This window comes from Canis lupus, chromosome 9, assembly GCF_003254725.2.
Source record: "Canis lupus dingo isolate Sandy chromosome 9, ASM325472v2, whole genome shotgun sequence".
In the NCBI taxonomy this organism is placed as follows: Eukaryota; Metazoa; Chordata; class Mammalia; order Carnivora; family Canidae; genus Canis; species Canis lupus.
The window spans coordinates 38,274,276-38,291,823 of NC_064251.1; the positions used below are offsets into that span (position 1 = coordinate 38,274,276).

General features: G+C 37.3%; 1 protein-coding gene across 18 annotated transcripts in view; it reads right to left on the reverse strand.

The window, feature by feature from the left end:
* The window catches only part of ACACA (acetyl-CoA carboxylase alpha), a 284,222-nt gene that overhangs the window by 178,233 nt on the left and 88,441 nt on the right, over positions 1-17,548 (reverse strand). For all 18 annotated transcript variants that reach the window (XM_025439931.3, XM_049114191.1, XM_049114189.1 and 15 more), the window contains 6 exons: positions 14,410-14,542; positions 12,780-12,918; positions 5,825-5,934; positions 4,919-5,000; positions 3,702-3,800; positions 2,261-2,367 (listed from right to left, as the gene is read on the reverse strand). In XM_025439931.3, the coding sequence (XP_025295716.1) occupies positions 2,261-2,367; positions 3,702-3,800; positions 4,919-5,000; positions 5,825-5,934; positions 12,780-12,918; positions 14,410-14,542 (670 nt within the window). The remainder of the gene's footprint in view (positions 1-2,260; positions 2,368-3,701; positions 3,801-4,918; positions 5,001-5,824; positions 5,935-12,779; positions 12,919-14,409; positions 14,543-17,548) is intronic.

The window sequence follows — 17,548 nt, forward strand, 5'->3', positions numbered from 1 at the left end:
TCCTTTGTCAAAACATTCCAGTGACTTATGGTTTCCCTTATAATAATATCTAAAAATGTACCAACAGAAAGAAGAGCATTTCAAATATTGAATTAGTCGATTCAGCACAGTTCCATCTCTACTCATATCTATGCCTGTACACAGAGTTAGCTTGATGAAATAGTGTTATCAAAGAAAGTGTTATCACTGCATGATAAGTATCAAAGAATCAGCCACAATGTGAAAAAGACTAAAATATATATATATATATGGTAGCCTACATGATGTCAGTAAGAAGGTAGCACTTTTAAAAAGATATGAAGGCTGTAGGCATAGGTCATCCATTTAGAATATTTTAGAAGAATTTTAATGTCATGAGAAAAATGCTTATACATAATACTAGGAAAAGAAATGGGGATTACTAAACTATATATATCATAAAAACCTAATTTTATACTTATAAATAATTAAAAATTATAAGAATAATAACTATAAATATGGGAATCTATTAATAAAGATGATCACTACTATAATAATATGTCCTATGAATCAAAAGAAGCTAAAAGAAGATGTACAAATTTGTTATGAGTATGTATCTATCTCTGGATGGTGGGTTTATGGGTGGATTTATTATCATCTCTTTTCTGGCCTCCAAATTTTTTACCAGAAACTTTTATGTTTAAAATTATGACCAGGGGGCAGCCCGGGTAGCTCAGCAGTTTAGCGCCACCTTCAGCCCAGAACCTGATCCTGGAGACCTGGGATTGAGTTCCACGTCAGGCTCCCTGCATGGAGCCTGCTTCTCCCTCTGCCTGTGTCTCTGCCTCTCTTTGTGTGTGTGTCTTTCATGAATAAATAAATAAAATATTTAAAAAAATAATAAAAAAATAAAATAAAATTGCGACCAGGAAAAAAAGGAATTTCAGTTGATAAGCAAAATAGCTAGTTCCTTACACAAAGGACTTCTACTCTTTTGCAAATTACAGCGAGTATAGCATACACAGTTCCATTAGAAATATTAATAATTCTTATTAAGGAGATTAGGAGAGTTTAACTTGAAACGCAAACAAAAGAGCAAAATTAGTTGAGCTTTCACTGTTCCTCTTGAATTTATAACATATAAAGTCAAACATGAGTAGTGTGTTTTCCTAAAATAGTCTCTTTCACCATCTACTTGGAAGTATAATTGATACTTCTAACTATTTAAAAAGTGAAAGAGAACAAACTGGAGAGAACTATAAGAAAGAAGAGGCAATGTTGGAGAAAGATCTCCTTTTGCTTGGGTTTCTGTTTCTACAAGGAAGGACAGTAATTAGACACTTTTGGCCTCTCTTGGCTCCCTCCCTCACCCCTTCCTCAAGGGAAAAAGAATGAATTGTGTGATTGGTCAGTTTGGAAGGAGGAACTGAGCATGCATAGCTCAGCGTCTTCCCCTTTGGGATCAGCCCACTGCACAGAACATATGCTGTTTGTCAGCTCTCAGCAGTACAAGAAGTTGAATGGTAAAAGCTCTGTCTTTGTGGAGGAAAGTGTGGTTATGCAGCACCACCAGTACCCAATGAGTAAGCATGTTTAACTTGGTCTTTCAGTTTACAAATCTGATTGTTGCTACACACTGAAGCCATTTTCACCAACATCTCTATTCATAAGAAAGCTGACATTTATCTATCTGCCTGGCTTCTTGGTTCTGAATTCAAGCCTGGGAAAATGTGTGTTGTTTGTTGCTCTGTCCTCCACCCCAATCACCACACACATAGACACACACACACACACACACACACACACACACACACACTAACAAGTGGTAGAAAGGAGAATCAATAAATACTTCCTTAAAGCTCTGATTTAGCCACCTAAAAAATGTTCTGTCCAGGTGAAGAGCTTGCTTCAAAACAAATTTAAGTTATTTTTGTTAAATCTAGGTCACTTCCTTACTCTATAAACTGTATCCCTGGGTAGCCCAGGTGGCTCAGCGGTTTAGCGCCATCTTCAGCCCAGGGCCTGATCCTGGAAACCCGGGATCGAGTCCCATGTCAGGCTCCCTGCATGGAGCCTGCTTCTCCCTCTCTGTTCTCTGTCTCTGCCATTCTCTCTCTCTCTCTCTCTGTGTCTCTCATAAATAAATAAATTTTTTTTAAAAGTAAATAAATAAATAAACTATTTCTCCTGCTCTTACAATCCCAATGCCATCATGGGTGTATATCATCAAGCAGCCTTCAAATTACTTTGTGACTCTAATTGGCCAGTTGAAAGACATCGCTCCCTAGAGTTAGTAACCTACCTTTAGCCCATCATCCACATCCTTCACATAACCTTTTTCGTATAATTCCTGGGGAACATTTAAGATACGTTTGGAAAAATCATTTTCATGCCAGTCCACCCGAAGACCTGCAATAGATAACAGTGACTTAAAAGCTGCTATAAAGGCTTCTGCTGTCAATTTTCTGTTATTCCTTCTTTAAAATGCTCTCATATTTATCTAAAACTAAGGTAGATATGAGAAAGAAGGATGCCATAAAAGCCTCATCAGTCCTTGGGGTTAATGGTATTTAGCTCTAGCCGGGACCTGGCAACTCGGGTTCTGACCCTGGAAGAAGCCAGGAGAGCTAATAGGGAGCAAACTTACAAAAATGCAAGGACATACAAGACAAAAAAAAAAAAAAAAGCAGGTCAGACTTTTCACAGCAACTCAGCAGGCAAAATACCTTCGATCTGTGTGTTCAGGCCTGCTCCAGGGCCAGAGGTCTGGGAAATAATTCAATCTTTACGAGCCCTTGGAAATGGAAATGGCGGTTTTATTGGCCTCAGCAGAGTCATGATTCCATGCTCCCTGAATGTCCCTGTACTCAGCCACAAGGGGAATGCTATAGCCTCTCCATTCAAACAAGAACAAATTCAACCTTTTATTTTAAACTGTTTGACCCAGCAGGTCTGGAGAGGATATGGCAATTCCCCTGGAGAGCCAGAGTAACAAGAGTTCAAATCTGTTCAGCCTTAAGACAATGGTCGTTCCCACTTAAAAGAGGTTTTAGAGTATGTCTGCTCCCTGTGCTGGAGTATTAAAAAAGGCAAGTTCATATTGTTATCAGCTACAGTGATTTACATGGCACTCTTTAAGGGATTTGTCAAGTATAAATCATTTTAAGAAAAATTTTATTCTTCTGTATGCCTGTAAGAAAGGTTGATTATTGCCCTCCTTTTCTGCATCAAGGGCAAATGAGAGGTGGAATAATACTAAAGAGACAAAGCATATCATCAATAGATGGTGGACTGACATTAAGAAAATACGCAGGCAAACATTTGAATAAGTGGGTTTTAGATTTTACTTAGTGACCCAGGTCACCTGCCAGGCAGGTTCACAGGCCTAATTCTGCCTAAGTCCATATCTGATGGAGATTCTAGTCTACCCAGAGCAGATCCCAATCTGTAGAACCATATGAGTTTTCTTGGAATTTCTCCAAAATCAAATTAAGTCCCTAGATCACTTAAATTACAGTTTAGCACCTGTGCACCTGGTACAAGTGCTATATTTTATATTCTAAGACATGATAAAAATCACAGGTGTATTAATTAAGCTAGGTAATACCATAAATCAACCTCAATTCTATTTCTTATCACATATCTGTCTACATTTTAAATAACCTGAAGACCTCAGCCACAATCCCAAATATCCTACTGAGCTTTTCTGTACTTCAAAATACAAACAGGAAATACTTTCTTACCACTGCCACTCCAGGGAAGAGTTGGGATACCTGCAGTTTGAGCCACTATAGAAGATGCAATCTTATCCCCCAAAGCCCACATGGCCTGGCTTGGAGGGCCTAAAAACAAGAAAAGAACCATGACTGTAACATCGTGGCCTCATTTCTGTCAAGCAAATTTTTGTCTTCTATATAATTATTATTATTTTTATTTTTTTTTATTCATAGAGACACAAAGAGAGAGACTGAGAGAGAGGCAGAGACACAGGCAGAGGGAGAAGCAGGCTCCATGCAGAGAGCCTGACGTGGGACTCGATCCAGGGTCTCCAGGATCATGCCCTGGGCTGCAGGCGGCGCTAAACCCCTGAGCCACCGGGGCTGCCCTATATAATTATTTTTGTATTTGTCTTGTCTCCCGTACATCACATATCATGGAGATCATGAACTTGATTAGGGAGATTATTACATTATGACTCATCTTTGTACCCATGAGAGAACCTAATGTAGTGAGCTTTTAGCACACAGTGAGAATTCAGTATGTATACGAAATTAAATTCCTGACAAATCTAATTTTATCGTCGTTTATGATCCAACTTGACCAGATTATCAAAATCTTTTTTTTTTTTAACCAATCCTAAAATAAGGACTAAGAAGTTAGGGGTTCAGGTCTGAAATACTGCCCTCCTTGGTCTTAGGGGAATCCAAAAGGAAGATTTATCTTTAATAGGGTTTACAAAATAAAATCATCATTGTGGAAGGGCTCTGAGATAGAAACACGTGGAGCCATATACTCTTGATTTCTTTAAGAGAGCAGAAAAGTCAGAAGAAACAGCTCTCACAACCCATATGCTTAAACATGAAGGTGCTGATTCATATTTAAGGGCACAGTGCTAGGGTATCCTAATACTCAATTATCTCTGCTATATAATAAGAGGTCCTTTCTCCACATATTTTCTTAAGATTAATGGCAAAGTTTTAAAAGGCCAGTGTTTTAGAAATCAGAGCCTTCTCCATATCTCATGGGACAGAAAATACAATCAAGATGAAGAAAGATAATTAGAGATGTAAGAAATGAGGAAGAGAAAAAAGAAGAGATATGAAGAGGGCTACTCTGAGAGTTGCTAATTGATGAAAAATAAGAGCCCAGTGCATGTCAAAAAAAGAAAAGCATATAGAATGGAATACAGGCAAAACTGACAGAACCAGAATGACAGGAAGAGTATGTCAGAAAGGCTTACCCATGAAGGCGATGCCATTTTTCAAAAGAAGTTCTGGGAGCTTGGGATTCTCAGAAGCATGACCCCAGCCAGCCCACACTGCCTATAAGGAAAGATAATATGATTTGTTCTTAAAATTCATACTAAAAAAACCATGATAAACTATATTACTCTCTACCAAAACTGTACTCCATGAGGTATAATAGCTCCACAGGAACCTAATATTTAATCCAAGTTCTATGCTTGATTCTTGGCAAACTTTTTACAGAATAAGAATAAGCAGTCCATTGTGGCAAAACTTTTGAAGAGTTCAAAACCAAGTTGAAGTTGATATTAAGATCTAGCTAGTCTTGCTGCTATTTAGGAAATTTAATTCATAACTGTTCCACTAGACTCTATAGAGCTCTTTCCAGAAATATTGGTTTTCTTTCACAGATCCAATTACTTTGGCCACTCACTTCCATATTTATATCTAGTAGTTATACTGCCATATAAATCTCTAGTTTTTTTTTCTCTCTGGGCTTAAGTACATTTATCCTAAATTTCCTAACACAATAATAGGGAAGAAATAATCTACTTCTTCACTACCATATTCTGAGCCAAGAATACTCCACCAGAAAAAGGAGTTTTTAATTACTTGAGACAGTTTGAAGGTGAAATGGATAGCATAAATAATCTCTTAAGATCCTTACAAATCTTGCTTATATTATGTTTACTTTTGACTCATTCATTTTTTTTCCATCTTTCTTCTTCCCATCTGTTATATACCACCTAAGAAAAGCTTTTATCAACTTTCAACAAAGATGATTTATATAAAATTTAAAGTTCTTCTCTGAAAAAAAAATAAAGTTCTTCTCTGGATAGCCCCTTGCATCTAACAGTCAAATGCCTAAATTTGGTTTGAAAGGACACATTGGCATCTCTTACTTGTACGGGAATCCTTTTAGCAATATCAAGAATTAATTCCACGTTCGCATAGTTGTTGTTATTTGGTCCTCCTGGCACTGGCACATAGTGATCCGCCATCTTAATGTATTCTGAAAATGTAAGCAAATTAGTAGAGAACACCGGCTTTATTTTCAGAAATATAACAGCAGAGCAAAACTTTGTAAAGGTAAGATATCACAGGTAATGACAGGACAAATTGCATTAACTTCTAGGGTAACTTCTAGGACCATTTAGTTAGAAGCTCTGACTGTTAAATCACAGGCACTAACATGTGCTAATCTCATATTTAGGAAGTTCTTATACCAAAACAACAGTTCTCAAACATTTCACTACGTAACCGGTTAGAAGTGTCTTTAAGATCTCTATATCAAGGATGACCTATCACTTAGAGACCCCTGTATAATCATTCTATTCAATAAGAAGTTTTAGTCCTGACACCCTTTATCTTTAACTTGTACTGTACTCTAAGGAAGGCCTTTTCCTGGTGTAGAGCTGGGACAAACCTGGAAAAGAGGTAGAGCCTGAAGGGTTTGCAGACTGGCTGAACAGGAAAGGTTAGTTACAGGCATCTACCAAGTGATTGTAAAGAGCTTATCTGGAATGTTGGAGATAGTAGGCATTTGAAAGGCACTTTTAAAAGATAACTTCTTTCCCTCCTTACATTTTTTTTGCTCAGTATTCCCTGATGTCTCTCTCTTCCTATTCTGGCAGCAACTGTAGTAGAGCAGCAGCTACAAAGTGCAGTTAACTATACTAAGTAGTTTATATATGTTATTTAATACTCAAAAATCCTATATGTAATAGGTATTAATGGTACCTAGTTTACAAGAAATCAGCTTGGAGCAGTCAAATAACTTGCTCAAGGTCCATCTCCACCGTATTTATTAATAATGTTTCTTCTATCTTGTTCTTAATTTTTAAAGGTTTCATGTTCTTCTAAAAAAAATTCCAAAGTAAGATACAAAGGCCTATAGTTTGTTCAAAAGAAAAATAGGTTTATTGTTCTCTTTGACAATAAAAGGGAAACCATATTAATAATAATAATAATAAAAATTAGGTACTATATCAGGATGTAATAATACTATTTTCTTAACAGCTGAAATCACTCAATGTCTCACTACTCAAAGATAATCAGTTCGTGCTTTGATATACTAGAAAACATAAATTGTTAGCCAATCTAACAATATACTGTGGGATCTTCCCATATATGACAAAGAGATATATTTAACATATATTTAATACACTTCATATTTCAATGGATGTCTACTATTCCATAATGTCACAACTGTCCATAATTCATTTAACCACCAACTCTCTGATGGACATATAGGTCATTAATAATTTGGAAAATATTAAAATAATGTGATGAATATCCTTATACCACTGTCTAGTTATACCTACAGGATATATTCCTAGAAGTAAAACTACTAGGTCAAAAGGTATCCACATTAGACTCTCCTTAGCAACATGGGTGACAAATTGTACTCTCACCTATATAAGATATATCTTTTTTTTTTTAAGATTTTATTTATTCATTCATGAGAGACACGGAGACAGAGAGAGAGGCAGAGACACAGGCAGAGGGAGAAGCAGGCTCTGTGCAGGGAGCCCGATGTGGGACTCGATCCTGGGTCTCCAGGATCACACCCCGGGCTGAAGGCGGCGCTAAACCACTAAGCCACAGGGGCTGCCCAAGATATATCATTCTTTTAAATTTTACCAGTCTTCTAAACTAAAAAATCCCAATCGACTATTATTTTGGTTTGCATTTGATTGCCATTAGTATCAAATTTCTTCTCATATGTTGATTGTTCTTGTTTCATTCTATTATTAACTACCTAATTCATGTTCTTTGTTCATTTTCTATGGAAGGGTATCATTTTCTCCATTATAGGTAGACACTATTTGCTGTGAATGTTTTTTCAGATGTTTTGTCTTTAACTTTTCTTTCTTTTTTTAAGTGCTATACAAAAATTTTTATGTAGTCAAATCCATCTAACTTTTCTGCCATGGTTTTTAGTCTTTTCTGAATTTCTGTAGCCCTGGGTAAAGAAAAGGTACCTTAATTGCTGACCTATATCATACACGTACAAAGATACTGCTGTCACTAACCAACAACATTTCAGAGTTCTATGCCAATCAGTCTTCTATTACGTAGATAATAAAGAGAAACCCTGGTCAGTAGAAGAAGAAAGCATAACTTATTCACACAGCTTGGATTTCTCCATCGTCTCCTGGTTCCCATAGATTCCATAATTATCACCAGAGATGCTATTTTAGAGAATGCTGACAGATGAACAAAACTCCCCTCAAAAAAGAACCCTTGGTTCTTTACCATGGATTGCACTAATCATCCACTTTTCCAACTTTCCCAATAATGACCATAACATAAAAATATGCAACTGGGTTGATTATTACCACTTTCAATTAACCTGTCATGTTTGCCTTCTCTTCTCCAGGTCTCAGAGGATGAAGCCCTCTTCTCCTCATGTTAATAACCAATTCTTCCTTCTAAAGCTCCTTCTTCATAACCTTTTTTTTTTGTTTTTGTTTTTAATTTTTTTATTTTTTTTCTTTTCATAACCTTTTAAATTGCAAAAGTAATTTGTGTTTTTCCCTGGATTCCTGTGATGACTGTACAATGGCACAAGTTGACTAAAACTCATAGAACTGGGTACTTTTTATGGCACGTAAATTATATTCAGTAAAGGTCCTAAAATAATTAACATAATAGAAAGGTAGGAAAAAGGAAAAAATCATCCAAAATACTAATTCTTTAATTCAATACCACTAGTATTATAATCCTTTCTAGAGTTCTATTTTTCAAATAACTTTTAAAGAAATTGGAAAATTGCATAACTCTTTGTAAAAAAGTTGGAAAAAGCAAAAAAAGAAACACCCCAAAATATCACCCCCAAAGATAACTACTATTGCTGTTGGCATATGTCATTACACCTTTGTTTTTTCTGACTATATGCAATGTATTTTTTCCCTATTATTCTATCACCATAATAACTTCCTTGTACCTAACTTTTTTCTTTGAAATAGTGACAGACAGACACATCATCTATTCCCATGATCCCAGTTTCTAGGTATTCATCCCTTAAGGAACTCCCCTCTCCCTGGGTGTAAACAGGATCTATGACTTGCTTCTAGCCAAAAAAATATGTCAAGGATCAGGAGCTGTCACTTTCATGATAACATTACAAAGAAAATAACTGATCTTACTAGAAAACTTTCCTTTGCTGGCTTTGAGGTAGCAGACAGTCATTCTGGGATGGCCCACATGACAAGGAGTCAAGAATAGTCTTCAGCCAATAACTAGCTAAACATTCAAAAAAAAAAAAAAAACAAAACAAAAAAAAAACTAGCTAAACATTCAGGCCCTCAGTCTGACAGTTCATAGAAAACTGAAAGCTGCCAACAACCACCTGAGTTGGAAAGTAGGTCCATCCCAAGTCAAGCCTCAGATGAGACTGCAGACCCAGCCGACAAGTGACTGCAGTCTTGTGATAACCTGAAGCAGAAGGCCCAGCTAAGCCAGAGGACCTACAGAAATTGTGAGCTAATGTCTGTTGTTTTAAGCTGCCAAGTTTATGGTAATATTGTTACACAAAAAGAAAGAAAGAATGTAGTAATTTATTAGAATTCATTTCAGACCAATAAATGTTATTCCACAAAATATTTTTTAATGTCTGCATGGTATTTCACAGAATTGGTGTTGCACATTTTACTTAACCAATCCGCTTCTGTTGGACATTTAAGTTACTCCCAGTTTCTCATTATTTTAAATAATGCTGCAATAAATATATATCCTTGCATGAATACATTTGCCCCATTACTAATTTTTTTTCCTCAGAATAAATACCAGGAAATACTTATTTTTGTCCACTTGTACTCAGGCCTGCATCCCCTTCCACTTCCTTCGAGTCCTTGTGCACTTCCACCCTTTCCCTCTTGGCTCCTTCCTCTCAAACTATAAACATTCCCAAGTCTCTTTCACTCTGAAAAATAAAAATCCTCCCTGACCCTGAATTCCTCTTCAGTTACTACCTTTCCTTCTTCCCTTCTCATTCAAAATTCTTTAAAAAAAACGTGTCTATGGGATGCCTGGATGGCTCAGTGGTTGAGCATCTGCCTTTGGCTCAGGTGATCATCAGTCCCCCATTGGGTTCCCTGTGAAGAGCCTCCTTCTCCTGCTTCTCTCTCTCTGCCTATGTCTCTGCCTCTCTTTGTGTCTCTCATGAATAAATAAAATCTTTAAAAATAAAATAAAAAACTCATCTACATTGACGATCCCCATGTCACTTTCCATTCATTCCTTAACATTCTCTATCAGCCTCCATTCTCAAATTGTTTCACTGAAACTATTCTTGGAAATACTACCAATGATTTCCTAATTACTGCATAGGTTCTATCCCTACTTTATTGGACTGCTAACACATTTGACCCTTCCTGATTGAAATTCTCTTTTTTCTCTCTTCTGTTTTTTTCTCTCTCTAGTCATCTCTTCACAGCACTGTTTAAGGACCTATCCTCCTAAGTCTATCCCTAAAATTTTACTTTTATAAAATTTCATCCTTAGCCCTCTTCTTTTCATTCTTTGTTCTTTTGGGGAGGTAGTGTTAATTACTATATGTTGGGGCAGCCCGGGTGGCTCAGCGGTTTAGCGCTGCCTGCAGCCCAGGCCGTGATCCTGGAGTCCCAGGATCGAGTCCCATGTCAGGCTCCCTGCATGGAGCCTGCTTCTCCCTCTGCCTGTGTCTCTGCCTCTTTCTCTGTGTCTCTCATGAATGAATAAATAAAATCTTTAAAAAATAAGCAAAAACAAATTACTATATGTTTGCTGATAATGTAGACTCTTTTTTCTCTGGCTCTCATTATTTCCAAGCTCTGGAAGGATATATCCAACTTTTTACAGGACTTATAATATCTGCTTAGTATATGTGCTGCCGAAGCAAGCACATAATATCTGCTTATACCAGAAGTACTCCAAATCTAATCTATCTCCCCCCAAAAAACCTCACTCTTCTGGCTACATTATTATTTTGCCCTTGTTGATGATACTGGCATCTGCCTAGTCAACTAAATTAGAAACCTAATAATAATCATTAACTCTTCTTTCTATCACCAAATCTTGCCAATTTTATCTCCTAAACACCTAAAACATCCCTTTCTTCTCTCTTCTCAGTTTCATGTTCTGTAGTATTGCCTTCCACAAATAGATCTTCCAGATGCTATTTGAATTGTCCATCTGCTTGTTTCAAAAAAGAAAAAAAAGTACCTTTAAGAGATATACACTGAATATTTACAGATGAAATAATATAGCTAGGATCTGCTTCAGAAATTATGTGTGGAAGGGGGAGGAGGTGAAAGTATAGATGAAATAAGATTGGCCATGAGTTGATAATTGTTGATGCTGGATGACAGGTAAATGGGAAGAGATTCATTATCCTCTTCTACTTTTGAATTGTTAAAAACAACAAATAATCCATTTAAAATGCCAATTATTTAATGACCAACACTTAGACACATACACATCCCTAATAAACTAAAGTCTATGCTCCTGAGAATGAAAATCAAGGCCTTCCTTGAGAAATATTAGATCACATCCTGTACTTTGACAAGTACACCTATAGTTTCCAGCAAACTATTACTACATGCCTTCATACATTTGCAAATACTGTTCTTTCTGCTTGGAACATCCTGCTAATTAAGACCTGCTCATTCTTGACTAGGCATAGCTTCTTTCAGAGAGCATTCTTTCAACCCTGCTACCAAGAGGTAAGATGCCTCAGCTCTGTTCTCACAATATCCTGTGCATATTCCTATTATAGCCCTTACCCTTACCTCATTGTATTGAAATTATTTGTTTCCTAGAGCAAGATCCTATTTTATTCAATTATGGTTCTCCATCTTCACTGAATAAATAAATTAATAGGAGTACCAGGTGGAAATAGATGGGGAAAAAAAAGTCATGCAAGGTAGTTTATATTTATTACAGAAAATTTCATCTTCATAACTATCCAGGGAATTAGATACTATGATCTTCCTTTTACCGATACAAAAATTGTGGCTCAGAGATGTTAAAGGGTCAAACTAAATGATTTCACATAATAACATACACTTTCCAATAAAATGGTACCTTATCTGTTTCAAATAACATAATAATCCGTACTCCTTAGGAATAGTTTTTAACATCACTGTTTCAACAGAGAGAGAATATATACAGACTAAAATAGGTTTAAAAAGAGCTCTTTAAAGAGCTAATGTAATCTGTGGGTACACTACCTTAAAGATTATACTTTAGTGATAAAAAGTATGGAGAGAAAGGACTAACCATATTCTCTCAGCTATACTAATAGTTTTTATCTACAACTCTCAGATGGAGGGCCATGTAGCTTAGCTTGTAAGGGAAACCGCATTTCCTTCCAAATCTTTCCATTTACACATTAAAGTATGTGGCTTAGCAAATACTGGAAAGGCATACACCTGGAAACCTCAATCAATAATGGTTAAATTTCTACTTATTTTTACTTACAACACAGGAGACTGTGTTGAGGTTAAATATAGTACAATCACGGGGGATCTCCGGGTGGCTCAGTGGTTTGGCGCCTGCCTTCGGCCCAGGGCGTGTTCCTGGAGTCCTGGGATCAAGTCCCACATCGGGCTCCCTGCGTGGAGCCTGCTTCTCCCTCTGCCTGTGTCTCTGCCTCTCTCTTTCTGTTGTCTCTCATGAATAAATAAATAAAATCTTTTAAAAAAAAAAAATATATATATAGTACAATCACTTGTATAAGTCTATTACTGACACTATTTTAAAGAGAAACCCTTGGGTTTGGGAATCCCCCTAAGTTAACATTCTCCTACTTAGAGACTTTGCTATCACAATGCTTTATGCTTATGAGTGATGTTTTTAGTGTTAATCACTCACCTGCATTGGCTTTCAGGTCTTCAGGTGTTACCATAACAACAAATCGGATTGCACGTTCATTTCGAAACATCTCATAAGACCATCGACGGATAGACCGCATGCATTTCACTGCTGCAATGCCATTGTTGGCAATAAGAACCTGGGAGAATGGTGGGATGGGAATTGGAGAGAAAAGTAGAAAAGGCAGGCAATGACAAAGGAAAAGAAATGAGATCATTTCTGTAGATCCATCTTTCTCTGAAAAGCCAGATTTTCAATTAGAAATTTGCATTGCTAGTCTAGGCTTCCACAGGATCAAGGGATATTTTAAAATATTAGCTAAGCAAATACTTCAATATGTGCCAACTAAAACTTACTGCTTTTAACTTAATTTCTGAAAGAGGAAAAAAAATCACAATTTTTCAAATCTTGTGAATTTGTGAATTATTCTACCATACCTGTTACTAGGGGAACAGAAGACTAACTTCAGAGGGATGATGTATTATTAAGGAATGGGGACAACTAAACAGTGTAATGTCAAACACTATTCTCTGCTGTAGTAAAACAAGGCAGAGTCCTGAACATGTGTAAGAATGCTGGCACCAACCACTATCTCTCTCAAAATGCTGAACCCTAAATGCCTTAGAATTGTAGAAGCTGCCCTACAAAGAATGGTCACAAAAAAAGAGTAGAAGAATCTAGGATCCTGAGACATCTCTGTAAACAAACCTCTCTTGACCTGTCTTGCAGTCATGGTCCCAGGATAACAGAGGCTAGGAGATATACAATATGTCTTTATTGGAGGATTAACAGAAGGACACCCCTGGAGCAATACTCTTAGGAGTAGGAATATAGGTCCCCATGCTTTATTCTTTGAATCATTGTGAACTCTTCCAGCCAAGTTGTCCTTTCGGCTCTGACATGGTTTATATAAAAGGGGCACAGGGATCCCTGGGTGGCGCAGCGGTTTGGAGCCTGCCTTTGGCCCAGGGCGCGATCCTGGAGACCCGGGATCGAATCCCACATCGGGCTCCCGGTGCATGGAGCCTGCTTCTCCCTCTGCCTATGTCTCTGCCTCTCTCTCTCTCTCTCTCTGTGACTATCATAAATAAATAAAAATTTAAAAAAATTAAAAAAAAAGGGGGGGGCACAGAATTACTCTAACATTTCAAAATATTTGTAATCTCTTTAGGTATTTCATATGGTGTATTCCCTCTAAGCATCTTCAATACATGCTGGAAGCCATTAAATAGCAGTGTATCAAACTACAAGCCTTCTGCTCTGCAACTCCCTCCACTCCCTTAGCTCTCGATCCAAGGCAGTGACATATCTCCTCACCACTATCTCACAAACTGATCAACCTACACCCTCTTAGATTGGTGCAACCTAATGCCATAAACCACAGGACCTTTTAAAAAGAACTTTTTGACCACCACTTCATCTTTTTAATTAACTCGGCCTAAATTATCAGTGGTAAATACATAGAAAATGGTGACATTCACAGGACACTATGAAGGAAGAGAGGTGAATTCTGCAGGAAGAGGCAGTCTCTGAAAATCTAAATGTAAGTTGTGAGCAAATCTAGACAACAAGTCTAGGCATCAAATCTCATGAGCTTCTGAAAAAAAAAATTCAGCAAGTTATAACTTACCTTCTCAATCACTTTATTTCCCCCAAAACGAGTAACAAATTCTGCTGGAGAAGCTACAGTGAAATCTCGCTGAGAGTCTATTTTCTTTCGGTCTCGACCTTGCTTCACTAGATGCAAGCCAGACATGCTGGACCTGTAAAAATAGAGAAATCATGAAAGCCTATAGGTAGGAATTTCTCACAACATCTATCTACCCTGGAGATCTGCTCTTCTCTACCACCCTTACAACAGCCCTTCCAACTGCACCCTCGTGAAGACTGCATGCTGACAAATCACATACTTTTTGAATAAAAGAAGGGGAAAAAAAAAAGATCTTTGCTTGTGGAAATTTAAGAAAAAATACTAAGTGTTCTTGAATAAAAGATAATATTAAGGCTTACCAACAGATGCCATCACAAAGAGATAGGCAAAGGACTGGAGGAAATGAGATGGCCAAGATAACAGAGACTGGGAATGCTAAGCAAATAGCAAGGCTGTTACTGGATCATGATTCTGGCACATGGATGACCTTCACCTTTGTATCTCTGGCCTCCATTTTTTCTTATGAAATGACAGTTTTAACTGCCTACTAAGCATTTTATTTGTGTATTTCATAGGCATTTCAAAATCAATAACTCCAAAACCAAAAACTTTACAAGGCGGCATAATATGTCATATTTCATCAATTATAAGATGTTCCTCCTTTAAAAAAAAAAAAACTTTAAAAAATATTTGAAATTGGGGTACCTAGGTGGCTCAGTTGGCTAAATGTCTGCCTTTGGTTCAAGTCATGATCCTGGGGCCCTGAGATCGAGTCCCATATCAGGCTTCCCGCAGGGAGCCTGCTTCTTCCTCTGCCTATGTCTCTGCCTCTGTGTGTCTCTCATGAATCAATAAATAAAATCTTAAAGAAAAGAAGTAAAACTCCTCAGCTAGAGTAACACTGATACCAAAACCAGACAAATAGGGCAGCCCAGGCGGCTCAGTGGTTTAGCACTGCCTTTGGCCCAGGGCATGATCCTGGAGACCTGGAATCGAGTCCCATGTCAGGCTCCCTACATGGAGCCTGCTTCTCCCTCTGCCTGTGTCTCTGCCTCTCCCTCTCCCTTTGACTCTCATGAATAAATAAAATCTAAAAAAAAAAAAAAAAAAAAAAAAAAGGCAGACAAATATGTCACACAATAGGGAAAATCTAGGTCCGCTTTCTTTGTGACTACTAATGCAAAACTCTTAAATAAAATATTCTAAATAGTAGGGTATTGGTGCCAGGATGGGCAAAATATTAAGGAAAAAAAAAGTTATTCCATGACCAAGGTGAATTTGTCCTAGGTATGCAAGGATGGTTTATTAGAAAACCCATAAATGGGGCACCTGGGTGGCTCAGTCACTTAAGCGTCTGCCCTTGGCTCAGGTCATGATTTCAGGGTCTGAGATTGAGCCCAACATCAGGCTCCCTGATCAGTGGGGAGTCTGCTTCTCCCTCTCCTCTGCCCCCACCCCTGCTCATGTTCTCTCTCTCTCTCTCTCTAATAAATAAAAATACATAATGTGGGACACCTGGGTGGCTCATTGGTTGAGTGTCTGCCTTTGACTCAGGGTGTGATCCTGGAGCCCAGGGATGGAGTCCCACATCAGTCTCCCTGCATGGAGCCTTCTTCTCCCTCTGCCTGTGTCTCTGCCTCTCTCTCTGTGTCTCTCTCATGAATAAATAAAATCTTAAAAAAAAAAAAAAACCCACAATGTAAAACTCTGTTAGACTTCTCAGCTAGTGCAATAAAATGAAAAAAAAAAAAATAGTAAGTTAGAGGCATTAGGATTACAAAGGAGGAAGTTAAACTGTCATAATTTGTGAGTGATATAATTGTTTACATAGAAAACACAAAAGATTCTGCATTATTAGAAATAATAGGAGACCTCAATCAAGTACCCAGAATTAATATACAAGAAGTCCACAAATATCAATATAAAGAAAACTATGTACAGATTATAAATTTAAAAACATATAAAGTTAAAACAACTAAAATTATATACATTTTTGGGAGACACATATAGATAAAATAAAACTACATAAACAGAAAGATAAAAGAATATGATGAAAAAGTGATAAAGGAAAATAATTATCTGGGTGGGAGAAGGGCTGAGAACAAGAGAACACATGGTTAAATCCAGGTGATGGCCAGGGACCAATCTTTGTTTTCGGTGGTGGGTTTTCAAATTCTTTTTATACATTATTTTTTAAAATAATACAATAACTAACCAAATAAATAAATAATAGTAGGCCACAAATGGACCAATGAGTGTGCCAGGAAGGATTATGTTAGATGATTCTATACATCTAAATTTATTATTTTTTAAAATATTTTATTTATTTATTAGAGACAGAGAGAGAGAGAGGCAAAGACACAGGCAGAAGCAGGCTCCATGCAGGGAGCCCGACATGGAACTCGATCCCAGGTCTCCGGGATCACACTCTAGGCTGAAGGTGGTGCTAAACCACTGAGCCACCCGGGCTGCCCTATATATCTAAATTTAAACACAAACACACTCCTCCTCAGAAATCAGCTGTCAAGGAAAGGAAAGGAAAGAAAAGAAAAAGGGAAAAAGGGAAAAAGGGAAAAGGAAAGGGAAAGGGAAAGGAAAGGAAAGAAAAAAGAAATCAGCTGTCAGTTATTTAGAGAGGGAATGAAGGGATAGTAAGTTATAACTTAGAATCAATAAGGAGCTTGGGGCACCTGAGTGGCTCAGTTGGTTGAGCAATCAACTCTTGATTTCAGCTCAGGTCCTGAGATTGAGCTCTACATCAGGCTCTGTGCTCCGCAGGGAGTCTGCTTGAGATTCTCTCTTTCCCTGTGCCCCTCACTCCTCTAAAATACATAAATAAATCTATAAAAATCATTAAAAAAAAGAATCAATAAGGAACTACCAGATATAAGACAAGAAAGGAAGCAGAGTCTTTAATGATGAAATTAAAGTGGAAAAGGGATTGGCCATAAGATCTAATCAATGGTTTAGAGTGTTCTGAGGATCATTTATAATCAAAGCAGGGAGAAAAATCTATCTTACTTTTAATGATGATATCCTTCACATATCATATTCTGCAGTAAGGTACCATGCTGAAAACAAGGGGATCAAGTATAAAGATAGAATAGATCTCAGTATC